This window comes from Vitis vinifera, chromosome 19, assembly GCF_030704535.1.
Source record: "Vitis vinifera cultivar Pinot Noir 40024 chromosome 19, ASM3070453v1".
Lineage (NCBI taxonomy): Eukaryota > Viridiplantae > Streptophyta > Magnoliopsida > Vitales > Vitaceae > Vitis > Vitis vinifera.
This window is the reverse complement of record NC_081823.1, coordinates 9,227,988-9,249,224: the sequence shown is the minus strand read 5'-3', so window position 1 is coordinate 9,249,224 and position 21,237 is coordinate 9,227,988. Positions and strand designations below refer to the sequence as shown.

The window sequence follows — 21,237 nt, the reverse complement described above, 5'->3', positions numbered from 1 at the left end:
TTTTTTCATATTTTCCTTTCCTTCCCCTCAAATTTTCTTTGTTTTTCCTATGCTTTAAAAAAAAAAAAAAAAAGCAACCACAAAAATATTTGACCCATGCATTTTGCTTTATTGTAATAGGCCGTCAAAACATGACCTATATATCTCATTTGACTGTGATTTGTCACATATGGCAGGCCATTTTTTTTAGCTTATATTATCTAAGTGAAGCTTTAAACATTTCCATTGTAAGTTTATCATCTCTAACATTGTTTTGGCTTTCCCTTTTGTTTTGTTACTCATGATCCATTAAATTATGTCAAAAGATCTTTCAACACTTCACTTTGATCTCTTTTGTCTTAGTTAATGGGGGGGACGACCCTCATGCTTTCAATAATTTTGTTGTAAAAAACCATTAAGAACAAGGCTTTGTCGGATCTAATATCACTACCCCCTTATGACAATTCTGATGTCCCAATCTCTCCTTATTTTCGGGGTCCTGGTCTCTTAGGTCTTTTTAAAATGGAGGTGATGTGTGGAAGGTGGGGGAAAAGCCCTTGCAACCAAGCTTATTATATTCAATTCTTTGGCCTAAAGGCTTTTAAAACACAGCTTCTAACCATTCCCATCAATGTCAAAGAGTCAAAAATATATGAGCCACGGCTCTCTTTTGTTCTCTTTGTGACAAAGCTTCTCTCTTTTGCACTTGGGATTTAGTGTCTTGAAAGCCACACGTATGTCCTGCAGGTAAAGAGTTGGAATTAGGCATCATTTCAAATAGATTCTCTGACTATTCTTCATTTTCTGAGTCAATAACATGCTCACCTCATGGCTTATGGGCTTGGCCCCTTTACATCATTTGAATGGTGGTGGTGGCAGTGGCACAGGACCATGTGGCCACTGACGGCAATTAGCAAAGCTGAACCATGTCCAGGGTCTTTCTGGACTGAAATAAAGATGCAGAGAAGCATGGTGATAGAAATGGTTCCCTCTAGGGTCAAAAGAGGAGCTTTCTCACTAGCCATAAACTTTTTCCTTATATGCTTCTGTAATCTTTTACCAAGCACTTTTGGGCTCATTTCGAGTTTGTGGTTTCAAGCTAATTGAGTCAAAATATGACAATACAAGATTGCTAGTTTTACAATGCTTTTAGAAAACACTTCGAGCATTTAGGCATTCAAAAACATTTTTAAAGCATTTTTAAAAAATTGAAAATTTACTGTGTTTTCAAAAAAAATACTCATGATTTTCTTAAAAACATTTCTACTAAAAACACTTCAAATAAAAATACTATTATAGGTTCATTCCACAACCCATCTGAAGGGAGAGGGAGAAATCCTATAGCATCTGGCTGAGTTTTAGAGCCATCTTCATAAATGATCAACTAACATATAAACGCCACCACATAGACGAGTTTGAAAAAACAGAAGAATAGCCCACCCAGGGGTTTAATCATGGATTATATCTTATGCGACTGAACCCTTCAAAAGCTCTGGATTCCGTGTAAAGGGTGTTCAACAATACTCACCAAATACAGGAATTAAGAGCCTAACCATCATTCCTTCAAAATATGAACAATTTCAGTCCCCTTGTTTTCCAATGATGCTGAATAGAACAAGGCCTGTAAGATATTGTGCCAGAAATCCATCTAATTTCATTGTTCATTCACCGTGAAAAGTTTTTGATACATTAGAGGTATCCTTCCGAACCAAGTTTCAGACAAACACTAAGTGCAGAAAATTTTAGATGACTATGCCTGCTATGCAACAGTGTATCTCAGGTCATTCCATTTTTCAGTTACGAGAGGGAGATCCAAAAGTTAAGAGAAAAAAAAAATTACGAGGAAAAATTTATGCACACACACATCATGGTCACCTGCCAAAACATTTCAGTATTGAAGAGGTCAAAGCCGATGAAAGGAATTTCAGCCCTGCAGATCCACCAGGAAAGTAGGAGATGGCATAGTATGCCAATGCAAGAACCTAAAGGAATTGATGAAACAGCAATATCAACATTAGACGGGAAAATTTACTGTTTTCCCTCTCTTGAAATTGTTAAGAGATTTATATAAATTCAAGGCAGTTTTGTATAACTACTTTCAAGAAAATCAATGGTCAGAAAATAATTTTCAATTGCATACAAAGAGATGCAGTAACTAAAGAAAAGCAAGATCCCAAGCTTCAAAAAGACTGAAAAAGGTATATTGGAAGCATGAAATCTGATACCTGTAACACAGAGAAAAGCACAGAGAGAATGTAGCTGTGAAGCACCATGGATACATAAATTGTACCAACCATACTGCCTATAAATCCCAATGTGAAAGGAAGTCTCTGCAGAAATAATGTGAAAGAAAACAGACAAAAAAACGAGAAGAAACAGTTAGACATGGAAATCAAATTCTATATTGTCTATCTCACTGAAAAAACATGTAGTTTCAAAAATGTATATCTAAAATCTAGATGATAGACCTCTTTTGTTGACATGTGAGCTAGCTGATTCTTTGGACCCTTCAGTGCAAAGAATGACCCAATGATAAAGGAGCATCCAATGGTAAAGCATAAAGCAAATTTCTGAGGCATCAGCACCATGACTGGAAGGAACATGGTAAATGCGATGAAAACAAAGAACACCCCAGTTGCCAGGAGTATACCAAAATACATAAGAGATCTTCCTGAAGGGACATTACTAGTGGCAGACTGGATGTTCCCAGGTAAATCTCTCACTCCTTTTGAAACCCTGAACAGGTACCAAATAAAGCAAGCACATGAATAAATAGAGAAAACAATATCAAGTTAAGAATAAATCATTTAACCAACCGTACAAAGGACTAGTGATCACATTCCACCAAAGAAAATGTTTATCATGATCTTTTGAGTTTGATTTTCCCTACTAACCCACGGAATCTATTAGTAGGAAATGAAATATAGAAAAGTAATGGTTTTTATTTCAAAAAATAATCTGAAAAGAAAACATCAGAAAACCAAATCATATACCTGGTCCTAGCGCACACATCCAAAGGCCTATGCACCCACAAGCATGGAACATAAAATTGATCGAGAAACTTTTGGGAACCAAAATTATGGAGGACTGGTAAGCAATCTATGGTTGATTATTAAAGTCATATCAGAAAGATTGTTGTCAACATCATAAATGTGTCAGCCCTTCAGCAAATACAGCTTTTAGATGAAAAAGATTGAATCTTTGTATATAAAATATGTTCAGGATCTTGTTCTGTTTGCTATGGAGTGATCCTTGATAGCCTTGAAGAATGCAACCAATTAGGGTCAAATTCATCTCTTTGGTCCACCATCTTCCTATGACAATTTTTAGCTTCATGCCCAATCTTAGAGCAGCAATGACACTTCTGCTTCCTAGTTTGAGGCTGAGATGAATTGGCTTGAAATTTAGAGCTACTAAGAGACTCATTCTCACCAACTTTGACAAATACATATTTGGAGTTAGTAGGGATGAATTTTTCATCTACGTATCCTACAGCTCTCTTATCATGAGAAGAACAACTTGAACTAAGCAAGGTCTCTAATTTCATGGTACTAGGATATAAGGACTCACTTAAACCACTCGACTGACTCCTGTAAGTAACAAGGTCAATTTCAAACCATTTACACCCTTCAATAGCAATGCATGCTCTTTTCCTAAGAATGGTACTTAGTCCCACAAGGAAGTTCTTTCACTACCAAATTTTCTATTTCTTCATTCAGATTTGTGTGAATCACTTCCCAGTTGACTTTCTCAATTTTCATTTTCAAGCATTCACCATACAGTGATTCAGCGGCTGAATTAAAAGATAATTCACCCTACAAATAAGTTTTAGCATGAGATGCATTCTCAACATGATCATCAACTTTTTCCTCACTCAAGTTTGCTATAAGAGTAGCTATCAGAACAGATTCACAATTAAGTGTTCATCACCAGTAGAAGCAAAAACAACATGCTGAAAATCATAAAACAATTTAGATTAATGTTTCAAAAGGGTTAATTTCATTCACCTCTCCTAAGGTTTTGGCTAAATAAATTTAACCCCTATTGGTTTGAAATTTCATCACATACTTCCTTTATTTTGAGTGAGAGGGGACAAACACTAACACATATACAAAGTCATCAAATTGCCAACACTAAAACATTAATAATACACTGTCCCTTAAATATCCTGCCGAAATTCTTCACTTGCAGCTAGTAAGCAAACCATTCAAATACCAGATTTTCTTGCCACTATCTTACTTCTTTGACAACCATATTGCTTTATAATTATGAGACATCAGATCAAAGACTCAAAAGCTCTTTCCTTAACAATCTATCTCTGTGGATTCAAGTGTACATAGATGGAAGCACTACGTCTTTAAATGATTTTGTAGATTGGTTCAGTTCTTGTCAAGTAAGGGAGTAGGCTTTTGTTTTCCCTCTTGGTGCTCACTGTATACATCATGTGTACTCTCGTGTGTTAGTTGCGCTTTTAACATATTCTCTTATTTATCAAAAAAAAATATATATTGCTTTATAATTACAATGCTTGTTTCCTCAATAAAAAATAAAAAATAAAAAGTGTAAATCAAGTAGAAAGGAAATTTTGACAAAAAAATTGATACCAAATTATATGCAAAATTATAATTCAGCGTGCTTTGTTCTGCGGTTAAATGGAAAGCAGATTTCATACTGTAATTCAAGCACAGATTTTATCAAAGTGATGTTCAATATCATAAGAGATAGAGAGAGAGAAAGAGAGAGAGAGAGAGAGAGAGAGAGAGAGAGAGAGAGAAAGAGATGACGATGATGATGATGAGAGATTGAGTTCATCATTCCCATCAGTAGTATTTCATTGTAAAATGAAAATACCAAGCTACACATACTGCCTATACTACATTATTTCAACACCAGCCCAACCTAAATTATGTGTGCATCATCCATGGTTTTTCTTTTTCTTTTTTTAATAGATAAATAGCAATAGTATTGAAAAGCACCAAAAAGGGGCGCATTAAAGTATACACAATGTATACAACAGCCGGAAAAAAGTACCAAAAAAAGGATCGAGAAAACAAAAAACCACTCCCTCCCTCAAACTGAACCCAACCAATCAATAAAATCAAATAAGGACATCGATCTTTCTCTTATAAATAGTTTGGACCAAGAAAACAAGCTACACAGAAACAAGACTTTCAATCTTTGATTAGAGAGCTCTACATTCCAAAACAATCTTTTGTTTCTCTCTTTCCAAATTATCAAAAAAAAAAAGCATAAGGGAGCTACTCCCCAAACTTTTTTCCGCTTCCTTCCAAAAAAATAGTCATGCCAACCTAATAGAGTTTCTCTGATAGAGGAGCGAATCACCCATGAAATACCAAAAGAAGAGAACAAAAGTTGTCACAACACCCTCACATTGATACAATGCAAAAGGATGTGGTCAATAGACTCCTTTTGAGTGTGACACAAAAAACATCTATTGGATAATGACCAACCTCTCAATTGTAGCTAATCAAGAGTCAATTTTTCCCCAAGTCGCCTCCCAAGAGAAAAAGCTCACCTTAGGTGGAACCCAAGCATTCCACACAATACCTATTGAGAACACTCTAATCTCCCTACCTTTAGGCTAGAGTAAAGGGACTTGACGAAGAAAGTCCCACTCTATCTCCAACTAGCACACCTTATCCTCTCCACTCTCAACTACCACCTTCTCTTGTACCCTTGCCAAGAAGCGCTCCACAACCTCAATCTCCCAATTGTTTAGATGCCTAGAGAAAGTAGGAGTCTAAGCACCTCTTCCATTAAAATGACACCCCAGCCTCCTTTGAACTAGCTAAGGCAAATAAGGAGGAAAAAGAAACACTTAAAGGTTCATCATCACACCAATTATTCTTCCAAAACTTTACTCTTCTCCCATTGCCCACAAAGAAGGATATTCTACAATTAACCACCTCCCACAATTTTCATATGGCCTTCCATAACCCAATACCATTGCCATCACTAGCTTCCTTAGAACAACACCCCTTTTTCCTCTTGTTTGAACAAACAGTAGCCCGCTTCACTAAATGAGGTTTTCTCTCTAAGGTCCCTCCTCCCTAGAGAAAGTCCCTTTGAATTTGTCCCAACCTTAATCTCACTATCCTCGAGATCCAAAACAAAGACATATAGTAAATCAACAAACTAGACAAAGTATTCCTAATCAATATTAGTCTTCCCTCTTTGGAAATATATTGTTGTTTCCACATTGTCAATTTCTTACGAAACCTCTCTTCCACTCAATCCCAAGCAGCCAAGGAATTATGAGGGGCACCTAGAGGAAGGCCCAACTGGGAAGTCAAAAGCATGCCCACTTTGCAGCCTAACTCAAAGGCCAACTCCTCCAAGTTCTCCACCCACCCAATTGGAATGAGTTCACACTTGATAAGGTTAATTTTCAAACCCGAAATGACCTCAAACCACATAAGTACCTAACTTAAATAGGTCATTTGGGTAAGAGAGGCCTCACAAAACACCAAAGTGTCAACGACAAACAACAAATAACAAAAAACCACCCTCCCCAACCCTCTCAAGAAGGCAACTGAGCGCCTCCATGGCTCAAACAAACAAGTACAATGAAAGTGGGTCCCCCTACTCAATCCCCTGGAGCTTTGAAAAAACTCAAAAGAGATGTCATTCACAATAATAGAGAACTTTGGTGAAGAAAAGCACCAACTAATCTAACCAATCCACCTCTGCCCAAATCTCATCTTGTTCAAAATCGCAATCAAAAAGTCTCAATTAACGTAAACGCCTTCTCAATATCAAGCTTACAGAGCACCTCGGGCTAGTTACCTTTCCACGTCGAGTCAAGCACAGCAACAAGAATTTACCTACCCTCCACAAAGGCATTCTAAAATTTTGAGACCGCTTCGCTCACTACCTTTTTAAGACTATTAGCTAACACCTTAACCAATAACTTATAAAGGCTACCCACCAAACTTATAGGCCTAAAATCTTTAAGATCTTCAACCCCTCCTTTCTTTGGCACCAAGAAAAGAGTCTGGAAAACCTTGGCAATTCCCACCTTAATCTCGGTCTCCTCTGTTAAACACACCCCATTAATTCTTCCCTTAGCTAGAGTATTCCTCCTTTTGTGAGTATTTGCCATTTTATGAAAGAAACCACTAGAAACTGGCCCACCCAAAGCTTTGGTAAGACATCACACCATTGATTTCTTGAGTTGACAAAGGGAGAAGCAATCTTCATAGTAATTGAGAATAAGACAACAAACAGCCCCAATTGATTTATGTCTCCTAATTGATGTTTATTGGCAACATAAACTGCTAGCTGATGACAACCAAAATCTCTCTAGCCTTTTTAAAGACAAACCCAAACTCCTATAAAGAAGCTCCAAATGATGATTGTATGACAATTCACAAGCAATATAAGCAGTTGTTCTACACTTAATTCCACTCTAGATTTAAAAACTTGTTCTTTACTTCCCATAACAGAGGAATGGAAGCACAGTGAACTATAGTCGATTGGAAAAAAGTTAATCCCTGCCCATTCTGCATTGCAACAAGTGGCAACAACAACTCCACTTCAATGATTTTAACAAGAACCTAGCATAAAGAACTTTCAAAATACCCTAAGATTCTGCATGCAGTGCCCCAACTAATTGCTCTCGGCTTCAAAATTATGCATTTAGCATTCCAACAAATCAGCCTTGATTATCACATCAACTGTCTCATTTCACCTTACCCTAAACTAAAATCACCTTTTCCGTAAAAGATCTCCAAATCTGCACCTTCCGATTCGAATTTCGCATATTTTCCATGCACTTGACGCCAAAAATAAAAATAAATAAAAAAACTTACGCTGGTTGTCCCAGATCATTTACCGCCAGAGATAGAACGAGATCAGTTCTAACATTTCATGAAATATTAACATCTCAAAATTAAGCTGCTAATTGCAGTTTTCCATTATGACCCTAAATTATGATCGTAAACCATCCGAATGCACCTGAATTTTGTTATTTCAACTTTTTTCCTATTGGGTGGGTGATATTAAATCCATTTTTCAACAAACTTACCCCAAGAATGCATAAATTAAAGTTTTCAAGCCCAAATCAGCTCATGAAATGAGTATATTGAATCGAATGAACCAAAAATAGCTTAATAAAATGAAAATTCATAAATTTGAGAATTAAGAGCATTTACACGCTGAAAGTGCCGGTGACCGTGTCGTTGGCGGACCTAACAGCAGATTCGAGATCGAAGCCCATGCCCATGCCGAGAGAACCCTCTTCTTCGGAGGATCTGGACTCTGCAGCGTACGAGTTCCACTGAGCCAAGAGAGAAGACGACGAGGACGATGAGGCTTTCTGCAGATCCTCACTGCCGCTAGGTGAAAACCACGATTGCATTTTCTCCATTGTTTTCTCAGCAACAAAAAAACGCTACTAGGATTTTGGGAGTGAAAATGCAATGCTACTAATTTTCTCAGCTACCAAACAGTGGAACTGAGAATCGAGACTATTCCAAACGGTTCCCTTACAGGCTTTACTCGAGTACCAGCGTCCCAACCCTAAAACGCATCGTTTTGGTCTGTCCGAGAACACACCTTCATCCCATTGTTTCCCTGTAAACTTTCCCCAAGAAAAATTCTCTCAATAAAATTCTACTGATCTAATCGGTAAACGGTTATGTATCTGTTTTCTTTTTTTTTTTCTTCTCTTTCACGGAAATATTATGAATTTCAATTAACTCAAACAAAAGAAATTTAATAAATAAAGGTCCTTTTTTTTTTGTTTTCGGGTTCACCCACCGATTCACGATTCATGATATCATAAATATATAATTATTTCTTATTAAAATAAAAAATAATTATAAAAAAATTGTAATATATATAAATAAATTAAAAATCAATAATATTTAATTTTTATTTTATATATAAATGTATTAATATTTTAAATTTTATTAAATAAAATATGTATAATATTTAAATATAAATATATTAAAAATAAAAGAAAAAATAATTATTTAATTTTAACTAATTTTATAATTTAAAAAAATTATATTATTTTTATTTAATATTATAAAAATTTTAGCAAATAATTTTTTTTTTTTGGTTTGTCCTATGAAATAATAAATTAGATGTAGTCTGATGGTGTCTAACTCATTTCATGAGTTTGAGGTCCAGATTTCCGTGATGCCGGTCCCGATTGGACTGGTAAGTCCCATCAATTAAAAATAATTACTATTTTCTATTTTAAAAATAAAAATAAAAAATATATTATATCCAAAAAAAAATTTAAATTCTATTTCATTTGCATTGTTTGTTTTTTTTTCAAGAAAAATGAAGGTACAAAGAATTTATCTATGATTAATCGATGATTTTTTTATTAAAATAATAATAATAATAATAACGCTTACTCCACATTCCCTCATTGCACTTCTTTCTGGTTTCATAACTGTTTTCAACACCGATTTTAAAAAATTGTTCTTTAAAAACAATTTTTTAAAATAATACTTTGATGTTTTAAAAAACAAAAGTTCATTTGCTAAATTAAAATGTTTTTAACATATTTTAATATTTTTAAATATATTTTTTATATTTAATATTTATTTTTAATCATTTTATCTATATAATTATTTTTAAAAATAATTTTTAAAAAATAAATAAAAACAACTAAAAAATATTTCTTGAAACTATCATTATTTTCTATTTTTAAAACTAAAAAACAAAAAGTGGTTTTTCAAATGATTTTCTTATTTTTTTAGTTTTAAAAAACTATGTTATTAAAAACAATTACCAAACATACTTTTAATCATCATGCTAAAACCTTTTTGAAGGTCCAAATCACCATCCCGGGTCATATTTGAATTTGAATGAATTCCAACCACCAAAAATATTTTGTAACAATTTTTTCCATGTTCTAATGGTTATTTTGACCCAAATTATTTCTATAAATACCAATTTTTTTTCTCATTCAAATCCCAATTCGTTGGAAAGATTCTTTGATCCAAAATTGTTGGAAAAAAAAAATTGTTATCTTCTCAATATTTCATAAACATGAGAGAGGTGTCATAGTTTTGCATTCACTACAAATCAAGTTTAAAATTCAAGACCTACAGATATTGACATTTAATGAAATCAAATGTTTACTTGAAATTAGTATTTAATTCATATTAAAACTTTTTATTTTTCATCAATACATATTATACTCTTGTTTATGTCTTATACATATATATTTTTTTCTTTAGTAAAATAACTTCAATAAATGGATTAATTTTGAAATTTTTCTTACTATTTCTATGAATTTTGGAAAAGTTTTCATTTCATTGATATTATTTTTCCAAAATTTTGGTTCGATATTTCTTGAAATTTCCATAAAATCCAATCACCGATATTGGATCGATTTGTGATATTTTCATCCTCTATAACAACCAAATTTGCAGATTACAGCTTTTTTTCTATAGAATTCAAACCCATGTTAGATTTTTCAACTCATCTCTATCATGAATTCCATTTTAATTCTAAACAATAGATGTCAAAATTTAGTTATTTTTAACATCCTAACGGCTAAGATGTAAAATAATTTTAAAACAATTTTATATTCTTAAAATAAAATATTACAAAAAAAAAAAAATTATGTTCAAGAAATATTTGGTACCAATATCAAAATTAGTTATCCATACCCATGAAAATGTACAATATGTTCCAAGGTTATGTGATCATGTGAAGATAAATTAAGAGTTTGTTTGATAGTGATTCTAGGAAATGTTTTTAATATTTCTAATACTTTAAAATTTTTATAATTCAAGTGTTAGAAATGCTAAAAACGCTTTCTAAAATCACGTTTAAACGCACTCTAAATCTTACAAAGCAAACTTTGGATGGAAAAACTCATAGTACTTTCAAGAGCTGCACTTCAAATACCAAAGGCTCCTTTGCATGGGAGAAAAGACTCCGCCGAGGCCCAAACTGCAAACAACCATAAAAAATTTAACACAGTATCAATGAAATCTGTATATGAACATGAATTCAGCTTCTCCTTTTTGTTAGGGAACAACAAGGCATTGAATTGCGACATGGTGTAGATGGCTCCAATAAGAATGCACTAACCTCATCTGGTATTGGTTTTAAGTTTTCGTTTATGTATCCCACTGAAGGAGGTATCAATGCTCTCCTCTTTCCTGAAAAATGAACCACAGAAGAATAAATTCAGTCAAGTATGGAACAATATAGAAGGAGAGAGAGAGAGAGCTGGAAAGAGGAGTTGGGTTTTACACCCAATCATGCCAGCTTCATCTGACTGATAAGAGGGTGATGATTTGCAAAAACCAGAGGAAATACAGAGTCAATGAGGAAGAAAAGAAAAGTAAGCCACAGAATGTAAGTAAATAGGTTAGGTTGTCCCAGGAGCTTAATCCAAGCTATGATGGAAGATCGACGTGATTGCCCTCTCAAACGGGATGCAAGGAGTAGACTAATTCAATTAAGAAGTTAGATTTTATGATGACAAAACACAGTGATCAATGTGTAATCATGTGGAAATTCATATTGAGACGGTTACTGCATGGACAAATGGTGGACAAAGACAGAGAAGGAGGAAATCAGCCTCCAATAGGTACAGTTAAGTGACAGCATCATGTCGGTCCCATGCCCGATTATGAAGCTCACCAAGTGGGATCAGTTGGATTCAGACAAAGGGGGGAAAGGCCTAAACTTTTCGGATGAATGAAACAAATACAATCCATGTGTCAGGCAAAAAATGAGTTAGCACTTACCTCCAACCTTCATTCCAACCAAGACATCCTTTAGGCCCTTTATAATCTGCCAAGATGAACGACTTATATGATGAGCTTCACAAGAAGACCTCTTTGAAGGGGTGTGATGGAAGGGGAAAAAGATTGTAAAAAGTAAATAAATAAACAAATTAAAATTTAATGGAGTACATTGGCAGAAGGAATATTATTCTTCATGAATGGGAAAAATGTGGCTGAACTAACAGGGATCACTAGCAATGCTCTTCTTGTTTAACATACCGATTTTTGAAGCTCTTTAAATCGCATCCATATAGAACAGAAATGAATTAATTTTAACAATTGTTCCAACATAAGAGAGAATTGTCAGCATCAGCTATCTCAAAGTGCTTCAAACTCCACCCATTAAAACATCAATTTACCTGGTTTTCATCCAGAGGAAGTACAACAGGCATGCTTTCTCCACTGAATTGATCCACAGTACTAGATCAAATAAAAAAATAAATGTAAGTAGAAGAATATAATGATAAAGAAGGAGATAAAAATAACTAGTTTAGGAGCAAGAAAATAGAATTGGAAACAATTAAGTGATCAGAAATATAATACAACCCTGCCATGCTTTAACATGGAAAAATTGTCTTGTGGAGTGAGAATTTATTTCCTCTGCATATAAAACAACAGAAGTACCTATGAACAAAATACCCATTTGACCGCCGGCATACATAATTAACTTCAACCAAATCTCCTTCTTGCGCCTCTGGTCCATCCCCTTCAACCACATCTTGAAAGCAAAACAAATATAAATGTATGAGTTAGTAATTTTTTCTCTTTTCAATAAGAATGTATGGTACATCTTTGATGTTGATAGCCTCACATTTTTCTTCTACGAGAACTTCAATTAATAGAAGATAAATAGAAAAATCAAACAATAAGATACAAGTTTACCATGTCAAAGCTACACTCAACTTTTTTAAGATACTAAGATCACAATATCCATGACATCTTCACCCTAGTAACCAATAATGTTTATATCTAGTGGCTAAAAATGAATCAAGCCACTTACATTAAAAAAAGAAAAAAGAAAAAAGAAAAAAGAAATTCACTACTTTCCTCATGTAAACATCAAGTGAAGCCTCTTTAGAATTTTACCTTGAAACCTCACTCCATTGGCAAGCTTCTGTGTCCTGAATACTTCAAATCCCATATAAAAATCACATATCAGAACTAATTACAAACAATGGGGCAGGGGAACTCAACATAATCTTCTTTTCCTCCAAGTTATAGAAAGAACAAAAACAAGCACATACAACATTTTACCGAATTACTTCAGGTTCCGTCATTTCCAGCATCGGGGCAGCAAGAACAGGACAAGCATATGATAACAAATGATTGTATCCCATAAACTGCAAAAATAACCTCCTTGGAACTCTTGTGTCTGTTAGAGAAGGGAATTTGCCATGCAACTTCCTAGCTCCAGTGTTCATGGGACGCTCATTCTGCATACAACTGTTTTGTGTGAAAGTCATAGTAGTTGTCAATAAGCCACTCAACAAACCAGGGTTCATAAAAAGGTAACTGTACAAAACAAGGACTTTTCAAAATGATATCAGAACACCTAAGTTTGCATAAAAGATATTGTTAGCTGATTTTCAGCAGCACAACTAGCCCCCCCCCATGTATGCTGCATCGTCTTAACTTTACATAACTGAAGATAAATCATGAGTCATGTGTTTTCATTCATGTGGAATGAGATGGCTGGTTGTTAGAAATTACGGGTCTAATAAAGAATTAGAGCACCTAAAAGTAGGAAATAAATATGATGTATTGGATGGTTATGAATGCAAGCTGCTAAATTTGTCTAAACCTATGTAAATCTAAGCTCAACCAGAAAGTTTGAATTTTGGGGACCAGACCATAAGTTACAGATCCAACATTTTCTTGGCGGATTATTACTCAGCCGCATATGAACTTAGGTGGAGGCTCAGCCTCATAGTAATCAAGAGGATAACCCATAAATGAAATGTAGGCTTTGGGTTGAACCAGAGTCAGCCTGAGATCAATTTTGGGACTAGTTTGAACCTAGCCCAAACTAGTTCATAAGCTTTTGGCACAAGGAGTGACTTAACATAGTATCAGAGTTCTGCTATATAGACATCTTGGGTTCAGGCCTATCTTTTAGTTCGTCCGTCCATTTGTTTGTCTACATTGGTTGCTTGGGACTGCACATGAGGAGATCTTAGCTTGGTGTGCATCGTTGGCACATTCCTTGGAAGCTTAAATTTTTAATACAAGTGGTGGTTTAACCTATCAAATATAGCAATGGTTGGCTAACATGGTATCAAAGCTTATTAAAGGCATTTGAAGGACAGAGAGAATGTTAAAATCAACAAGTGCCAAGGCAATAAGTAAGCAAAAGGATGGTCTGTAATCTAACCAAGGATAGATCATAGATAGATGGGTCACGCATCAGCATTTGGCATCATGATTCAAAGTTGTTGGTATCAATCGAGAACTTGGTAGGTTCGAAGGTAGATGAGTCAAGGCATCTCGGATAGTATTGGGTGATCTGAAAATGTTAGCGTACTTACTTTTTTTATTGTTTAGACAGGTGAGAGAATAATGGGTGCTTCTTATTTTTTAGGAAGTTAGTTTCTATTCCTATCTGCCAAGTTAGTAGAATTAAAAGGGTAGATCATTGCAAATTGTTGGTTTTATGGTTTTGATGAATAAAATGCAGTGCTTGAGATTGTTTCTTTCCTTTTATGAGTTTTTTTTCATGGTATTAGAGCTAATATTAAGTTGAGAGAGACAATGGTCAAAACAGCCATGACAGGAACAAGAAGAGTTGATGGTTCTGATGTTGCTTCTGGCACTTCTCAACCAATCTCTACAATTGTTCCCACTGCAATTTCTGAAAATTCGAAACATTCTTCCCTACAGATCATATCCCACAAATTAAATGGGACAAATTTTTTGAAGTGGTCCCGCTTGATGTTGATGGTGGTTCGAGGCAAGGGAAAACTAGACTATTTGGATGGCACAATTAAAAAACCAAGCATGGATGATCCTTCCTATCCGAGTTGGGAGGCTCAAAATTCAATGGTCATGGCTTGGTTAATTCATTCCATGGAAGACAACATTGCTGATACGTATATCCTCTTTCCCACGGCTAAAAGGATTTGGAACGCGGTGACATTAGCTTACTCAGACCTTGAGAATTCATCTCAAATGTTTGAGCTCCGCAATAAAGCTAGAAATCTGAGGCAAGGAGAGCATGATGTGACTCAATACTACACTGATTTGACCAAACTATGACAGGAATTGGATCTTTTCAACTCGCCAGCATGGAAAGACCCAGATGATGTTGTACTATATCGGAAGATGGTGGAGAGTGATCAGATATAGTACTTCCGATATAGCAAGTATTAGGGATCAAACCATTGCCCCAAATTGAAGAGATTTTTGCTTAAGTAAGACATGAGTGTCACCGACGTTTTATGCTAGGAGGCTCAACAATTTCGACCATTGAAACCTCAACATTGGCTACTCGTGGTTCAGATAACCTTGCTAAGTCTAGAGGGAATAAAAAATGGTGTGACCATTGTCAGAAACCAAACCACACCAAAGATACCTGCTGGAAATTGCATGGCAAACCCGCTAACTGGACTCCAAATCTATCTCGTGGCCGTGATGGTAAAGGATTTTAGGTGATGGCTGAATCTGAGACAAAGGCTACCTCTGAAACATCCACTGTTTTCTCTGAAGAGCAATTGGAGCAAATTCGGAAGATGTTATCTGCTTCATTGTCATCCTCAACATCACTTATGGCAAAAAATGGCACCATTATGACTGCGTTTGGCGGTCTTACAGAAAAAGGTGAGCCACGGATCATTAATTCCGGGGCAACAGACCATATGACTGGATGTGAAAAAATGTTCACAACATATGCACCGAGCCCTGGTAATCATTGAGTAAAAATTGCGGATGGTTCTTTTTCAGTTGTTGCTGGTGTTGGAACTGTTAAAATCAGTCCTGATATTAGCCTTCAAGCAGTCCTTCATGTGCCTAATTTGTCGTGCAATCTTTTATCAATTAGCAAAATTATGAAGGATTTGAATTGTGTGGTAAATTCTCTTCTTCTGTTTGTGTTTTCCAGGACCAGATTTTGGGGTAGAGGATTGGCAGTGCTAGGGAGTTTCATGGTCTGTACTATTTTGAGAGTGCATCTTCTATGGGTGGTCATGTTCAATTGACTGTAGGAAATTCTTCTCTTTCTAGATCTCAACAAACAATGTTATTGCATTGTCGGCTAGGATATCAAAGTTTTGTTTATTTGAAATATTCGTTTCCTTCATTGTTTCAAAAACATGATTCATTTCAATGTGTAGTGTGTCAGTTAGCTAAGCATAAACGTGTTTTCTTTCCTCCCCAACCATATCGTGCTTCGAAACCTTTCATGTTGATTCACAAGGATATTTGGGGACCTTCACACACTTTAAGTCTTACCAATAAAAGATGGTTTGTTACTTTCACATATGATCACACACGTGTTTGTTGGGTGTATCTTTTAAAGGAAAAATCTGAAGCTGGGATTGTTTTTCAAATTTTTCATTCAATGACAAAAACCTGATACAATGAAAGTATTAAAATGCTCTGTACCGACAATGGTACAGAATATTTTAGCTCTATCCTTGGGGATTTTCTCATAAAACATGGAATTATACATCACAACTCTTGTGTTAGCACACCACAGAAAAACAGTATTTCTGAAAGAAAAAACCGCCATCTTTTAGAGGTTGCTCGTTCTTTACTATTCACATCCAATGTTCTAACACGTTTTTGGGAGGATGTTGTGTTAACTGCACGTTATTTAATAAATCAGATGCCATCTCATGTTCTTAAGTTCCAAACACCATTAAATTGTCTTTATGAATCATACCCAGATTCATGGTATTCTTCAAACTTGGACTTTAAAATTTTTTGTTGTACTTCTTTTGTCCATAATCTGGATCCAAACCGAAGCAAACTTGATCCTCATTCTTATAAGTGTATTTTTCTCAGGTATTATCGGTGTTATTCACCAGAAAAAAGAAAGTATTTTGTGTCCAGGGATGTTACATTTTTTGAGAACCAACCATTTTTTACCAAAAATTATCTTCAAGGGGAGAATATGCATGCAACAGATATTTTTTGGGATTCTTTGAAGTCGTCTTCTAGTGCTGATTCAAATTCAAACTTGGGGTTATGGGAGTATTTTTGGGAATTTTCTCCTGATTTTCATCCAACAAATTCTGTCAATTCAGAGTCAGTTTCTCCAATTCAAATCTGTCCAGATTTGTCAAATTCAAAATTCACCTGAATTTTCTCTTGGAGAAACTCCGAATTCAAATTCAAATATCAGTCCACCAATTCAAAATTCAAATCTGCCAATCAGTCCATTAATTCAAATTTCAAATCCGACGCCTACAATCAAGGAGCTTCAATCAGGGTCCAACTATGTTACTTACGAATATTTGCCCGACTCTGTTCAAGCTCTAGTTTCCAACTTGGCTGTCGTGAAAATTCCAAATAATATTCAAGAGGCATGGGAGAATCCAGATTGGAGAAAAGCAATCAGAGATGAGATGCATGCTCTTGAAAAAAATGGTACGTGGGAGGTTGTGCCGAAACTAAAAGAAAAGGTGCCAGTGGGATGTAAATGGGTGTTCACTATTAAGTATAAAGTTGATGGATCAATTGAGCGGTACAAGGCTCGGTTGGTCGCAAAAGGATACACCCAAACGTATGGCATTGACTATCAAGAGACATTTGCACCGGTGGCAAAGATAAATACCGTAAGTGTTTTATTGTCATTAGCTGCAAACTTGGAATGGCCTCTACAGCAACTTGATGTAAAAAACGCCTTCTTAAGTGGAGACTTGGAAGAAGAAATCTACATGGAGTTGCCTCCTAGATTTGATGAAGGAAAAATGGTAAAGTATGCAGATTAAAGAAGGCTTTATATAGTTTGAAGCAATCGCCAAGAGCGTGGTTTGGTCACTTCGCCAAAGCAATTCAGAGACAGGATTACAAGTAAGCTCAAGTAGATCATACCCTGTTTTATAGACATAAGAATGGCAAAATTACTATTCTTATAGTCTATGCTGACAATATAATATTAACCGGGGATGATGTAATTGAGATGGAAAGGCTGAAACAAAAACTTGTAACTGAGTTTGAGATGAAGGATTTAAGAAGCCTAAGATACTTTCTAGGTATAGAGGTTGCAAGAAACAAGACTAGAATCTCTGTATCACAAAGAAAGTCCGTGTTGGATCTTTTGGGAGAAATTGGATTGGTGGGGTGCAAACCAGTAGAAACACCGGTTGATTCAGATGCGAAGATCGACACACAAGAGGCTGGTAATCCAGTAGATCGTGGGAGATATCAACGTCTGGTGGGAAAGCTTATTTATCTATCTCACACTAGGCCTGACATTGTTTTTGTAGTAAGTCAGGTTAGTCAATTCATGCATGCTCCAACTAAGAAACACATGGAGGCAGTTTATAGGATTTTAAAATACCTGAAAGGAACACTTGGCCGAGGTCTTTTCTTTGGGAAAAATGGTGAAAGAAGAATAGAGCTTATACAGATGTTGACTGGGTAGGAACTATTGATGATAGGAAGTCTACTTCCGGATATTGTACTTCTATTTGGGGAAATTTGGTAACATGGAAAAGCAAAAAGCAAACAGTTGTAGCTAGAAGTATTGCCGAAGCGAAATTGAGATCAGTAGCTCATGGGATTTGTGAAGTGTTGTGGCTAAAAATTCTTTTAGAAGAGTTGGAGGTAATGGTGAAGCTGCCTTTAAGAATTTATTGTGATAATAAGGCCACCATCAACATCTCACACAATCCGGTTCATCATGATAGGATGAAGCATGTTGAAGTTGATAGGCATTTCATCAAGGAAAAAATCGAGGATGGCACTATTTGCATAACTTATGTACCTACTACAAAACAAGTTGTAGATGTTCTCACCAAAGGACTTCCAAGGCCATTGTTTGAAAAGTTAATAGACAAGCTAGGCATGTTTAATTTGTACAATCCAGCTTGAGGGGGAGAGTTAGCGTACTTACTGTTTTTTATTGTTTAGATAGGTGAGAGAATAAAGGGTGCTTCCTATCTTTTAGGAAGTTAGTTTCTATTCCTATCTGCCAAATTCGTAGAATTAAAAGGGCAAATCATTGCAAATTGTTGGTTTTATGGAATGCTTGAGATTGTTTCTCTCCTTTTATTATTATTATTTTTTTCATAAAAATATGATAGCTAAAAAGCTAAAAAATTATAAGATAAAAATGAAAATTTTGACAAAAAATAATTACAATTAGAGAGACTTTAAGAGTGCATTTGGTAGTAATTTTAGTAAGTGTTTTTAGACTTTCTTACACTTGAAATTTTTTATCTTTCACGTATTAAAAAACCTAAAAACACTTCCTATAATTGCTACCAAACGCACACTAAGAATGCGTTTGGTAGTGTTTCTACCTGAAGTGTTTTTAGTGGAAGTGTTTTCTTTGGAATTGTTCTTAAGAAAATCACTTATCACGTGTTTTTCCAAAAAACATTACAAGTGATTTTTTTTAAACAGGTGATTTTTCAAATCTTTAAAGGTGTTTCCTAAATTTTGCCAAACACCTTTTTTCTTTTTTCAAAAACACTTTTTATGCTGAAAGAACTTCCTAGAATCACTACCGAACAGACTCTTAACAAATCAATGAAAAAGCATTCATCACATTTAACATTTTCTATTTTAAAAGCAAACATTCGGATCAGTTTGCAATAGTATTGACAATTAAAAACTCTTAAAACATTACAACACCCATTTTTATACCCAATACCAGTTTTTTTTATAATTAGTATACTGTAGCTTGATGAATAACAATTATTTTCTATTTTAAAAAAATAATAAAATAATAAAATAATAAAAAGACAACTTCAACAGAGACAGGAACCCAAAAGACAACTTCCAGTGTGTCTAATTCAATGACAGTTTAATGTTGTTCAAGGAAGTTTGCAAGTGATTTTGCTACAAAAATATGAAACTATGTGAAATGACCCTCGTCCAATTTGTTTCATAAATTTCAATGTCACATTCATGAACACCCAAAAGGAGAATCTCAATAAGCAAATGCCCAGATGGCATTCCCTCAAAAATCAACCCCTATGGTTCAAATTTCCAATCAAATTATAATGAATTGCACACAAATGGAAAAGAATCTTCACCCACTACTCCATACTGATACCAATGATCCAGAAACAAGCGTGGTTTGATTTAGGATGTCAAACAATGAGATATCAACAAACAAAAGAGGAATGAGGGAGAAATTACCTGGGCGATTTGAACAGGTGTGGAAACTGAACTACCGCTTGAAGTGAAGAAGCTTCCATTCTTAAGACGGGAGAAAATTTCACAAGTTGGTGCTAGGAATGGATAAGCAGAGGAACTGTATATCTGGAAAGGAGAGGTTTGGGCACTTTGGTCCATAGATGGGCCTTGTATTGGGCCCATAGCCAACTCGTTTGGGCTACATAAGTAAATGATGGCTGCCCATCCGTGCTCATGGCAGATGAAAATTGCCTTTTTCTTTAAACTCAAACTTATTATCAATCATTTTTTGAAATATAGGAAACACGATATTCATATTTAATTTATTTTTTGGTGTAGTCATCAATGAAAGACACGAACTATAGAGATCTAGAAATATTTGGAATAGGAGAAGAACTTCATACATATGAGATGATACAACTCAAGTCTTTATTAGTTTGGTCATTTATAAGCATCATGGATCTTAGATGATACATCTCCATCCTCGATCATTTGGAATTTTCTAAAAAATTTTAAGGTCGTCCCAAATATCACTTTTTATTAACAATAGATATCAAACAATTCATTTGAGAGGGTGCAAATGATTGCATGCCTAACTTGCTTATTTCCCGTTTCCCAAGTAGGCAAATTTTCAAAATCATCTTTAGGTTTTGGGTTAGTTAAAACAAGTTCCAAGTTTACTACGTCAATTGCATTGAAAGAATCAATTTTAGAGGTGTCAAAATGGGTTTAAACCGGTTAAAACATGTCAAGTTTATTACGTCAATTGCAAAAAATACTCTTTCTTGACATCTCTTAAAGAATACTCCTTTGAAAGAATCAGTCTTAAAGGTGTTAGGACATGTGTCAACTACAAAAGTCTTCATTTTTTTAATAAAAATATGGTCTACCTTATAATTGCTGGAAAAATAGGTCTCAAAAAATAGGATTAAGTTAGAATTAACCAAGCCCAAAACAAAACAAATAAAAAAGAAAATTTGAAATAGGGCACTTATCGGGTTAGGTTGAGATGTGACAATCACTATCCTTAAAGTAGATATGCTCTCCCTAGATATCAAACACAATGCATATAATTCGAACTTTTGGATATTCCTCCAAATGAAGGGATTAAGAGAATATAATTAGAAAGCAATAGTTATCGGTATTCAGGTGGTACAATGGAATAGGG

At 35.0% G+C, this 21,237-nt stretch overlaps 2 protein-coding genes across 3 annotated transcripts; both read right to left on the bottom strand.

Annotated features, from left to right (window-relative positions):
- Positions 1-1,610: 1,610 nt before the first annotated feature.
- LOC100256660 (protein transport protein SFT2) lies at positions 1,611-8,696 on the bottom strand. Its single transcript, XM_002273534.4, has 4 exons — positions 8,154-8,696; positions 2,448-2,715; positions 2,205-2,309; positions 1,611-1,961 (listed from the first exon to the last, which is right to left on the bottom strand). The coding sequence occupies exons 1-4, from the start codon at positions 8,366-8,368 to the stop codon at positions 1,851-1,853; spliced, it is 699 nt and encodes a 232-aa protein (XP_002273570.1). The 5' UTR covers positions 8,369-8,696; the 3' UTR covers positions 1,611-1,850.
- A 1,903-nt stretch (positions 8,697-10,599) lies between these two features.
- Positions 10,600-20,243, bottom strand: LOC100261657 (peptidyl-prolyl cis-trans isomerase FKBP16-1, chloroplastic). 2 transcript variants are annotated; one of them, XM_002267790.3, is made up of 8 exons: positions 20,073-20,243; positions 13,020-13,198; positions 12,852-12,886; positions 12,390-12,483; positions 12,125-12,185; positions 11,727-11,772; positions 11,062-11,132; positions 10,600-10,920 (listed from the first exon to the last, which is right to left on the bottom strand). In XM_002267790.3, the coding sequence occupies exons 1-8, from the start codon at positions 20,226-20,228 to the stop codon at positions 10,843-10,845; spliced, it is 720 nt and encodes a 239-aa protein (XP_002267826.3). In that variant the 5' UTR covers positions 20,229-20,243; the 3' UTR covers positions 10,600-10,842. The 2 variants fall into 2 exon arrangements, with proteins under 2 accessions (XP_002267826.3, XP_019072454.1); XM_019216909.2 differs by having other exon boundaries at positions 13,020-13,208; positions 20,073-20,206.
- Positions 20,244-21,237: the final 994 nt, after the last annotated feature.